General features: G+C 40.4%; 1 protein-coding gene across 6 annotated transcripts in view; it reads right to left on the minus strand.

Moving 5' to 3' along the window:
- Positions 1 to 12184, minus strand: part of cables1 (Cdk5 and Abl enzyme substrate 1) — a 142762-nt gene that overhangs the window by 64935 nt on the left and 65643 nt on the right. For 4 of the 6 annotated variants that reach the window (XM_048528405.1, XM_048528406.1, XM_059646149.1 and 1 more), the window contains exon 4: positions 5833 to 5910. The exons of 1 other annotated variant lie outside the window; for it this stretch is intronic. In XM_048528405.1, coding sequence (XP_048384362.1) covers positions 5833 to 5910 — 78 coding nt within the window. Of the gene's footprint in view, positions 1 to 5832; positions 5911 to 9190; positions 9300 to 12184 lie in introns of those variants that run through there. One more of the 6 variants, XM_048528407.1, reaches the window with a different exon arrangement.

Genomic DNA, 12184 nt, shown 5'->3' on the forward strand with positions numbered 1-12184 from the left:
AGTTGGAGGATGACAGGCTGGAGAAGGAGACTTCACTCCTTATCTTCACTGTTCAACACTGGGACCCACTTTGGGCTGACAGTGGTGCAAGTCCATACCAGCTTATGTACCAAGTAACGGTCAGCAGAACAAGTTATTTCCGTAGTGCACTCACAATGCAATTCAACACAAGCCTAAATAACTATAAACCTTCAAATTAAAGTGTTATTTTAAGTCTTGTTTTTTTTTGGGAGTCCGAAAATGATAGCTAAATTTTGTTCTGCAGATGATTTTAATGTTTGTTTTGTCTGCTGATTTGGAATGATATCATGCACATCAATGTCTTGTGACCAGAGGCAGACATTACAAGCTTGAAATAGGTTTGTTTTGTCTAAACATATACTTTTTTGAAACATTAAAAAGGTAATAACTATTGAGCGCATTATCCCTCTCTGCAACAAGTGAAGCCTGTACTTTGCCGCCTGAAAATTAGCTGATGCATTTGACTATGTAGCAACAGTGAGGACTATTTTTTGTTTGGTGGTAATGCATTTTGAGGTGACCTGCCAATGTGATAAAGCACTATTTAAGAGCAAGTTATCACTTTTGGATTTCTTCCACAATTTCCATCATCTCCTCAAAAACCAAGAGATCTAGAAAAATGTCTGTCTTGATGGAGTTGTTTCCAACTCACTTTCAAAAGTATAAATGATGTGTCAGGAATAAAATGAATCCAATTTGTTCATTAAACTGTAACAAAATACAGCATTCAATATCAAGTCACAAAACATAAATTTATCTAAAGAGAGGAAACAAACTGCTTTCTCCATCCTTTATATCATTCCATTTAAATTGAGTTGTCAATATGTTCTAGATGAAGGACATCAACCTCTCCCCAGGCCTGAGGTGTGGTGATCCTCGGGTTAAACTGTCACCAGAAACAGCAGCCTTATTGTCTGGTAAGAACTTCACAACTTTGCTTTTATGTTCTAGCTATAATTTCAACTTTTAAAAAAACGTATAAAAATAGCATCATTCATGATCTCAGGACATTCCAAAGTGCCTTACTGCCAATGAAGTACTTTAGAAAGTATAGTCACTGATGTCGGTATGGGGAAGCCAATTTACAAAATGCAAGGATCTACAACGAGAAGTATGTAAATGAAAAGATAGTCTACCTCAGTAACGTTGGTGAGGATAAACAGTAGCCAGCACATCAAAGGAGAATTTTACTGTTCTTTCTGAAAACAGCTAATGCATAGCATATAATTTAAGACATATCAAGGCAACTGAGCACCAAGGCTGACTGAGTAGAGTGCTGGGAGTTGGGTGAGTTAGGTGAAGGAAGAAAGAAAGTGCTCTTTTGCTTTTTCTAACTAGGAACCTCTAGCGTAGGTCAGTTGGGTGTGTCTCGTCAGTGACTGGGAAATGCGCAAAGTCTATTCTAATAATAAAACCTTAAATAGCAGTGGAAGTGGTGGTTAGGTTAAAATAAATACGAACTAAAAAGTTGAATAAAATAAAATAAATCCAGCATCAGGCACTTTATCTGGTTAGGACTTCAAGGATGGAGTGTAGTTCTGTAAAAACACCATACATGCCAAGTAGTGGGACTGCAAAGACCATTACTGTAAAGTGAAGGCACAACACCAGTATAAATGTTGTAGGTGTAGCTACAATAACCCAATTTTCAGAACCTATTCCTTTAAGGTTAATTACAGGTAACATAGTGGTGGAAAAATTAATTCAGCTTTAAAAAAAAACTTTTAAAAATTCTTATAGGCTACCATTGAAATCTAACAAGGCCTAGATTCTAAGTTCACAGAGAAAGTTTTTCAGGACATAATCAACAACTTGGATATAACTTGAACGTTCAGTTCACGACTTATCACTTGCAAACAGATGGAATTTTGGAGACGTATCGTCATTCTGTCAAAGCAATGATTAAGGCAGACTGCCACAAATACCCACTGGAATTGCATTCAGAGATTCTCCTGATGAGTCTTCTGGCTTTAGTCAATTTCAATTGATCTAAGATCATGAGATAAGAGATCATTAAAAATGATCAAGTTTTTTTTAAAAGGCAAAGAGACAAATCCTTAATGATAGATTGTGTCCATGTTTTCAGAGAGACTGACAGCATATAAAGTAACACAGGAGCACTTAAATCTTTCACAGGCAGAACTGAAAGAATGGGCTGACAGACACACTAGAACTAGAACATTTCAAATAGAAGACCACGTATTAACATTCCCTTTACAAGGTCAACCTCAAAGTGGCATTCAGTGGTCCATACAAGCTAGTTAGGGGGATATCTTATCTGGTAGATATTCCAGATTGCAGGAAGGTGAATCAAATATGACAAAAGAACACAGAACTGCAATATCATCACAGAGAAGAAGTTGGGAAAAGGTATGTCAGAGATTATGAGTAATGCAGGATGACAGAGATCGCAGAAGTAAGGTAGATTGTTCACTAACTGAACCTCCTATAATGTGACTGGCCAATGCTGAAATACCAGGACAGCTAAATAACTTGTTTTCATATTTCGAGAAAGGCTAACAGTTATTTCAGGTTACGTTAGAAATTCAAGGCCGTTTGTTGAGGTATGTTTACGTTTACTTTGTTAGCCAGACATGATATGGATTTAAGGGAATCAGTACTGATAAAACAATATCCTTGTAGATTACCAACAACAGAAATTGCTGGAGAAACTCAGCAGGTTGGCAGCATCTGTGGAGGCACAGCAGGGTCAACATTTCAGGTCCAGTGATTCTTCTTTAAGAGGTTCTCTATGTACTTTGTGTTTTTCCTCCTTATTGATTAATCCCAGATAAACATGTTCAGATGGAAACAGAGATTCAGTATCTTATGCAAAATGACCTGGCTGAACCTGGTTAAAGCAGCTGGAGTTCACAGCAGTTAATTCCTTAATAGAATGGGTTGACTAGAATTTACATAGATTATAACTATCCAATCAACCCACTGATTGCGGCATTGACTTCCCAAAACAAAAGGCCTGCAGAGGCGTAAAAGAATGAGAAGGAATTATGATCACATTTCCCAATATATCACCATTTAAGTGATAATCTTCCATTTTTCACATCAACATGCATAACTTTGCATTTAGCCACGTTGAACTGCATCTGCCATAAGGTGCCCACTCATTCAAATTGTTCAAGTCACCCTGAAGCCTCACTGCATCCTCCCCACAATCCCGTCCAAATTTCGTGACATCATCAAACTTGGAAATGTTGCATTCGACTCCATAATCCAGATCATATGGATGTACATGGAATAGTGTAGGTTAAATGGGCTTCGGATCGGTATGATAGGTCAGCACAACATCGAGGGCCGAAGGGCCTGTACTGTGCTGTAATGTTCTATGTTTTATATTTATGTATATCATAACTAGTTGGAGTAATTCTTGTGGTACCTCACTGAGTGCCCCTCAGAAAAAGACCCATTCATTCCCACTCTGTTTCCTGTCTGTTAACCAGTTTTCAAACCATGCTGATGTATTGGTTCCCTAATACCTCTAGGAGGTTACCTGTGCTCTAGCATGTGAAGACAGGACCAAAATACACGTTCAGTTCTTCTTTCATTTCTTTGTTCTCATTATAATTACCCCGGGTTCTGACTACATCTTTTCTCTAAAAAACTTTTTCTCGTCACGTATTTGTAGAAGTTTTTATGGTCAGTTGCGACGTTCCTTGCAATTTTACTCTCATAGTCTCTTTTTTTCCCCCCCCAAGGCAAGGGAAGGCTCTTATAGAATTCATAGCTCCTAAAGCTTATTCCCAGATTTCTGGGAATGTGTGAGTTTCATTGGAAATTCGTGCCCAAATTCAGCACAACACCTATATCTTCATCAGATCTGTTACAGAAAGAGGCAAAGATGGAATGGTCAGCACAGGGCCAAGCTGCTTTTGAGAATCTTAAGGCAAAAAGAAATGTAGTGCCAGTGAAGGGACAGTACGGTCAGAGAGTTTGATCTTGGTTCACCACACCGAGTGCTGGGATTCAGGAAATCTACTTAAAGCTGGAGAGAAAGTTGAAGTGGAAGTGGAAGGATCCTGTTTCCATGGTCCATGCAATGTGCCAACGACATAGGCAGGACAAAGGAAGTGTTCTGGGATAGTCAGTATCAGGAGTTAGGCACTGAAAGAAGCAGCGTTTCAATATCTTTGGATTAAACAAACAGAAATTGCTGGAAATAACAGGTCTAGCAGCAACTGTGCAGAGAAAGCAGAGTTAACATTTCGGGTCCAGTGACCCTACTTCAGAACTGATTGTAGCTAAGAAGTTGGTTTATCTACTGAAGATTGGGAGGTAGTGTTGGTGATGATGGCGATGGGGTGGCTGAGAAGGGGTGGCAGGAGCAGATAGAGAGGACCACACAATAAGTGGAGATGGAGCCCAGACAGAGAGAATAACAGTTGAACAGACAAAGGAATGGGTAATGGTCAGCCTGGGAGAGTCAATGGCTGCAATGGGGACTGTCAGTAGCTGACAAAGGTTTTGCTGTGTTAGCAGTCCATGTGATGGCCTAGTGTATGGGGGTTGGACTAGGGACATGGGAGAAAGTGCTCAGGCACTAAAATTATGATTTTTAAAAAATCTTTGAATTAATATCTGAGCCACATGCAAATTGACATGGGCGAAATAAGATTAGAGAAATTAATGCACAGCTGAAAGCCTGGTGCAGTATCAGTGGGTTCCAGGTCATGAGGAACTAGCACCAATACTGGGGAAAGGGAGGACTATACCCAGCACCGTTCCTTGGGTAGAGAGAATCAGGGTGACTGCCCAGGGTTCGAAGGGCCGAGTGGCCTAGACCTGGTCCTAATTCAAATCTTGAAATCTAACTGAGAACGCAGACAGGCTCGCAGTTAGGCCTCTCATCCGAAACCCAGCATTTCTGAAAATGCAGCACTCCTTCAATACTGCACCGTACTATCCTGGATTTTACGCTCGAAGTTTTGGGTTGGATCTGTACCTATGAGGCTTTGGCAAGAGTGTTGTCACTGAGCCCTGACTGTCCCATCAGACTTTTAATGATCCTTTCTCACCAACAAACGTTTTAAAACTTCTGTTTACTTTTCTTTCTCCCCCTCACAACTACTGGTACCATTCTGAAGATTGCTACAGTTTTTGTTTTGTTTAACTGAAATGGTGCTTCTTCTTTAGTCTGGTGAAAGGCAGATGGCTTTCTTGCTCCATCTCCTCTCTTTTTGTGTTTCCTGCTCCTGATGTAGGGATGGAGAGTCCTCTACCTCTTTAGCAACATTGTCATATCGTGCTGCTTAATAGTATTATGAATGATTGTGATCTCAACTGTATGGCTTCCACAAAATTTGACCAAGCACTTAAATGACACTTCAAACCCATAGGCCTCATTATTTTTGTCCTCACCCTCTGTCTGCAGATACCTCATGGGAGTCATAAGGCATGACTGCAAGGGATGTTCCTAATCACATAAGCCTTCTGGATACATGGTTCCATGTCATGGAGGCTGACATGGTAATTTGTTACATGTGAAAAACATAATGACAGCTTCCAGGATCACAGCACTGATTCACATAATAAGGTGTTAGAGGTTGCAGACTAGCTAGCCATAAAATTAGCACAGTATAAAAACTGTTTTTCTTAATATATAGCAGATATTTGAATACAGAAATGTTCCACACACCGGAATGCAAAATTCTGAACATTGCCTATTCAGCTCATGAACCATGCGTTGTATTGCTGAGAGTGAAATGTGAACAAAATATCTTTATTTTCATATTCTCAATACACAAGACACAATAACAATAGTCGGCTGAATTCTCATAATGCCCGGTGTATACTCACCCTGTCTGACTGTTGTCTCGATATGGCATTACTGAAAACACTGAGCAGAAGGATCTCTTGCCACTGATTAGCACTATCCTAGAAAAGTAGAAACGAACAGTCACTCGCACTTTGGTTTCACCTCGTCAACAAGCTCAACAATGCAATGGCCTCACTGCATTAATGGCATAAGGTGGTTAGTTACAACACTCAACTCGGGGAGAAAAAAAGCTACATATTGCAGGTACTGGAAATCTGAAGAAATAAAACATAGGAAGTACTGAGAAGGTCACATGTCATTTGTGGAAACAGTGGAGAATGCTCATGAAAGGTCATCCACCTAAAGTTAACAAACTTGAACTCTTGTTACTCTCAATTTATAACAGGTTCCAAACGCTGTGCTGGTCGACTGTCAATCATCGCCGGATTATTGTTCTTTGTAATATCAATTGTTAAATATAACAAACAAAATCCCAGAGATGTCATTGAGTTCACCTTTCCTGCCAGTCAACACATATGGGATAAAAACTGGAAAAACTGCAGGTGCTGTAAATCAGGAACAAAAACAGCAGTACGAACTCAATCGGTCTCTTCTGCACTGTATGATTCTATAAACCAAACTTTGTTCATTTACTCCATATTCTCTTCTATTGTGTCCAAAGTAAGGCATGTCCTATGTTCTGGACCTCTGGTCTACAACATTTGGCTCCCAAGAAAAATCTCTCATTGCTCTGATCAAAAGGCTATAAAGTTGCTGATGAGTCTTTCCCCCCACCCTATCCCCCCCACCCCAATGGGATGAAACTTGAACACCTTGTTATAAGTGATTGAACCATTCCAACAAATGGCCCAGGTACTGAAGTCAAAAACTCCCCCTCTCTCACTCTTAAATGCAAAAGAAAACCCTGCATGAGATATCTTCAGTGAAGTAATCATTTTCAAAAATAGTGATCAGAGATAATGGGAACTGCAGATGCTGGAGAATCCGAGATAACAAAGTATGAAGCTGGATGAACACAGCAGGCCAAGCAGCATCTTAGGAGGTGAAGGGTCTAGGCCCAGAACGTCAGCTTTTGTGCTTCTGAGATGCTGCTTGGCCTGCTGTGTTCATCCAGCTTCACACTTTGTTATCTGAGCTACCTGTTGCCTTCCACTTTAACACACCACCCTGTTCCCTGGCCAACATGGCTGCTTGGCCTGCTGTGTTCATCCAGCTTCACACTTTGTAATCATTTACAAAATGTAGTTAAAATATCAGTAACCATACTGAAAATGTGAATGTCTTTGAAGAAAAGGCAGACTTTGTTATTTAATCATGGGTTATGGGTTTCACTGGCTATAGTTACAAGGAAGATATGAAGCCATGAAGAGAGACAGTGGTGCACAAGGAGTAATACTGAGTCGTTTTAATAAAGAGCACTGTGCAAAGAAGATAGGCTGAATATCCTCCTTCAGTGCTGGAAACTTGCACCAGTCTGGTGATATTGTTGAATAAAGAGAAAGCATGCATTTCAATTTTCATTAAATAGTAATGTGATCCCTCTCTCCCTTCACCAAATGTACTTTGATCACTTATGAGAGAAGATAAACACAAATTTTTTGCTGTCTAATTTGCACAGTTGAAACCATTTTTTAAGACACAACATTAGTCTTCAAATAGTTAACCAGCGATCTAAGCTGTTATCGCACAAGTAATGGTATAGATTTGTCATCATCTTATAAAGTAACAGTATCCCTAGCCTGTTCTGTTAAACAGAGGGCAAAGTCAATATTTTGTTGTGTACCTTTCACCGTACCAACCTTCTGTGTACTGTGTAGCGTGAATCGTCTACTGGGAAATGGGAGGCTTAAGGTAGTGATAAATTTGTCTGATTGAACAAGAATGAGAAACACATGAAACCACTGAGGCTCTCCTGCTCAGATTAAAAATTTTGGAAATTATGCCCCTAACCATGTGTTTTAATGAATGGGTTTACATTGTAAGCTATGTGGAAATGACCCTTGGCTACAATTATTCTTACAGAACACCAGTAACCGCCAAGGAATTAGATTATAGTGCATACAAAAATATAGTTATGTGAGTCTTTTCTTTACTGTAAGATTTAAAACTTGGAATGTCAATGAAAGATTCTGTGAGATCTTTCTGGTTTTTTGGCACTATGTTAGCTTTCCATTGACTGAAAAATCCCTTCTCGTCAACGATCCCTGAAAAGTTCCACAAACAATGATCCTCCAAAGAGAGGACGGTATGTGTGATGAAAGATTAAATTATTGGTGTTCATAGTGAGAAGCGGGATGAAGTAAAATTACTGCGCAACTTACCATCTATATGAATCAGTTCGATCAGGGAGCTGACTGCAACATTTCTAAGTTTCCTGCTGATACAGTTAGATGGGATTGGAGTGTGAGTGTGAGAGTGCGAACGTGTAAGTGCGAGTGCGAGAGTGTGAGTGAGAGAGATTGAACGAGAGAGTGAGAGAGCATGTGTGTGCGAGAGCGCGTGTGAGAGAGTGAGATCAAAATATGGGAAATGGAAGAAAATCAGAAAAAAATGAATATTTCGCAAACGTTAGTGAACTGGCAGAGGGATGTGTGTCAGTCGTACGCAAATCATAATGTTAATAGGCAGTTGTAAAAAGCAGCCATAAAACACAAAGAAGATTAGTCTATACAAAGAGACTGAAATAAAAGTACAAGTCATTAACTGTCAGCCTGCCAGACTCTCCTCAAAATTTTTAAAACTACCTTTCAGCTTGATTGGATATCAGCACAAGTTTGCAAGTGCAGGGGTGAGGACTGAACAGATTTACATAGAGTTAGGATTCCAGCAGCAGAAATTTGAATAGAGTTCCCAATTTTTTTCTACAACGTGAAAAACTGCTTTCAGTCATACTGAACATTCCTTAGTTACTGCAAAGAAACCAAGGAGAAGGTCCACATGGTCCATATTACAGCAACACCATCAAGAAGGAAATGAGACAAACAGCACTAATAAATCACTAAGAATTGGTTTCAATTCACACTAGAAGCACTCAGCCAGATCCAACTTTGGGAATATAGTTGCCTGTACTTGTTCCTTCAAATCACATTTTCCTATGATTCAGTTCCTTTTATAAAATGTTTGCACTCTACAATATTATATTGTTTGCGAGATTTTGACAGTTTCAAGAGGATAGAAGTTACTCCTTTGTGACTTGTGCTCAAGAACAATTTATCATGCTCATTTAATATTCTTCTGACCACTATTTTAATAGATGTCTGGTGATTTATTTTATTTTAACTTCACACAGTAAATTTGGAGTCGGGTCATTTCACTACTTTTATTTTTGTATTTAAAAGCTCTATAACCCAAGCGAGAGAACCCAGGATATAAACTCACCTTGGCTGGCAGCTAGAAAAAGGCGAGAGTGAATCGGCAGCCTGTTTTACAGCCGACCTCATTTTCTTTCCTGTTGGAGCTGGACAGAATTTGAAACGAGCTGCTAAACTGCAATCACCATTCTATGCTGCCAGCAAAACTCCATTACCAACAGCTCAAAAAAAATGGGATTACAGCCAAGTCCGAAATGACAGTGAAGGCATCAAATGAAGTGAAAAGAAATCAAAATCTTTATTCAGCCCGAGGGAAGGAAGCAGCAGACAATGAGGGGGAAGGGCAGAAATAGGGAAGGAATTCATACCCCTCGCCATGTAAAGTGTTTCCCTCTGCCTTCAACAGCACTCCCTTCTGTACATCTTACATTGCCAGTGTGGCTGAACAGAGTGTATAGCCGAGGTTTAAACTCAGTAAAAGTAAAATTGCATTCTTGCAATATGCCAAGTCTCTGTAATCTTACCAGGCCATAGGGCTGCTCTCTCATCACAGACAGGCGAGGGGAGAGGTTGAAAAGGAGGGTCCTTCATGGTAACCCCAGCCAGTGCTTGTGGATTGAACCCACACTGTTGGCATCACACTGCTCCACAAGCCAACCATCCATCCAGCCGAGCTAATCCAAGCCCCATCTTGCAATATGAGCAAATACTATCAAGACCACATGCATTTCCTGCTCCCCCACTGTTCTGACATAATACTGAGGAGCCTACTTTTACATATTGCAATTTCAGAGTCACAAGCATTTCAGCATGGCACGTCTGACCCCTTTGAGTCCACTGCAATTCTTGTGCTGGTCGAAGCTCCCACAGTGGTGTTATTTTGGGAGTTTTATGTTGCTGAACGAGGGCATATGCAATTTGCCTGAGTTGGACAGGGGCGGGTGACTCCTGCCAAGGAGAGTAAGTTCCAAGTAACTTTGGTGGGTTGCTGCAGTGCATTGTTTGAGTTTGTACCTTTCTGGTGTTGTTACAAATGAAAACATTTGGTCAGTCTTGGACCCTTGACTCATTGGTGTGCGCGCTCCAGGATGAACCAATTTGCACACTTGCTTGTTGTTGGCTTATGATCCTTGAGGAAATGGGGCCTTTTGTGTTCCAACAAACGGAAGTCAGTTTTTCAAACAGTTTGCCAATGACAACTCAGGTTAATCAGAAATCTTTCAGATCTCTACTGCCATATTTGCCCATATTCCTCTGACCACATCTTAATACCTTCACGTAAATGTCTGAACTTGTCAGGCACTCAGTGAATCCAAATCATAGGGCTTTCCAGTGAGACATCCAACATGGATCTCTGATCACTCACTTCCTGTATCCTGCAGGAAGCATATTTAAAGGCAGATTGGAAAAGACATACACAGTCAGTCCAGGGCAATATCTGAATTTGAATTTGGAAAAAGATGCTGGAGATTTCTTGCTTTCCTTCGCATACAGCAGCGAGTTCCCACTGGCGTTCCACTTTACCTTTATTTACAAATCCACTCAGTTTTATGAATAACACAGTTCCTTTTTTTGGCGGTGCAGTGACCAACTCAGTACTTTATGTGGCTCCGAATGCTTAGTTTATAAGGCAGCGAGCAGAACCTGATTACTCAGGGTAAATACTGAACAATGGGCGGCAAGCCATTGAAATATCATCTGGAACTCATTAGCTTGAGACTTCAACAGGAATGCCCAAAGAACTGGGAAACCTGGTCAAACTATTGAGGCGTAAAGTAAGGGTACGGAATAACATTCTAATTTCTTTTATGCATTTTATGTAAAATGGGAGAGGAATGGGAAAATATCCATGCCTTCACACTCTGCTGGTTTTCTCCTCCACTCTTCTGCACTGAAGACACTAGCTTCTCACTCCTCAGGTGCCACCTTTGGCAAATGGCAATTATTCCTATGAGAGAGTCTCCACAGGGAAGATCAACAGACTTACAGCAAATGGGAGATATTACATCTGTGCCTGATCTTTTCGATATGTTTGCACTTTCAGCAGCGGTCACATCGCTGCAATCATCCGGGGGAGTAGAAGACAATTTCTCCTCCCTCAGAAGATGGTAATGCCAAATCCATAGACATGAACAGGTTGGAAGCAGCTAAGTCAGCAAGCTTTGGGAGTTTTGTTGACTGAATGTTCGAAATGAGAGAGCCATTAAGCACGTCGCTTTGAGGCTCTGATTGAACTTCAAATCATAGCAATGGAGCATTTACAGAGAAATAATTTGCTCTGTGTAAATCTCTTTGTCTCCAAACACAAAGTTCGCCAATGCATCCATTTTAACGCTAAGGGAATGCTTGCCAAGCAGATCTTTAACAAATTAGAGAAACTGTGGTGTGGATTTAAATGAACCCAATCATTTAGGAATGAAGATAGCTTTACCACTGAGGCCTTCAGTATCTTTGTACAGTTCCAAAATCATACCAAATTCCCATGCTATTTTTATTGCTGATGCAGTCAGAAAATAAATCCTTTTGGTTCTGTGCAGTGACTAAATTTGCCGTGTAATAATTAGCATTTGAGGCTTTACAGGCAATCATTTTTGCAGATGTCACATTAATCCTGAGCCGGAAACTATGAAGAATTAGCAGTGACATTCTCTGGAGCCAACTCTAAGCTGCAACTGCTATGCTGCCAGCAAGAGGTGACCTATTCACAGGGAGATTTACACTGTAAAAGAATGTGCCAAATCAGTCAAACTGTAGTTTATTCTATGCAGTATTTCAGCTTTGCAGAAGCTCCAAACAGTTGAGGATGTTAATTTGTTCAAACATATTTTGGGGTAAAATTTAACTGAAGATCAATATAAAACTGGTGCTTGTCAGTGGTGGGAAACTGGCAGTAGCAGAAAACAGAATCAGCGTCCCTTTTATCCCTACTTTCCTTTCCATTGACTTTGGTGCATCGTGAAATTGGATAGACGATGTAACCGAGTTGTTCTGTTAACCTTCCCAACATACCGTGCCCCCCCACCTGCCCGGTCACTGCTGCTGCCAAACACTAATCCCTCCT

The sequence above is a fragment of the Stegostoma tigrinum genome, chromosome 5, assembly GCF_030684315.1.
Source record: "Stegostoma tigrinum isolate sSteTig4 chromosome 5, sSteTig4.hap1, whole genome shotgun sequence".
NCBI classification, from domain to species: domain Eukaryota; kingdom Metazoa; phylum Chordata; class Chondrichthyes; order Orectolobiformes; family Stegostomatidae; genus Stegostoma; species Stegostoma tigrinum.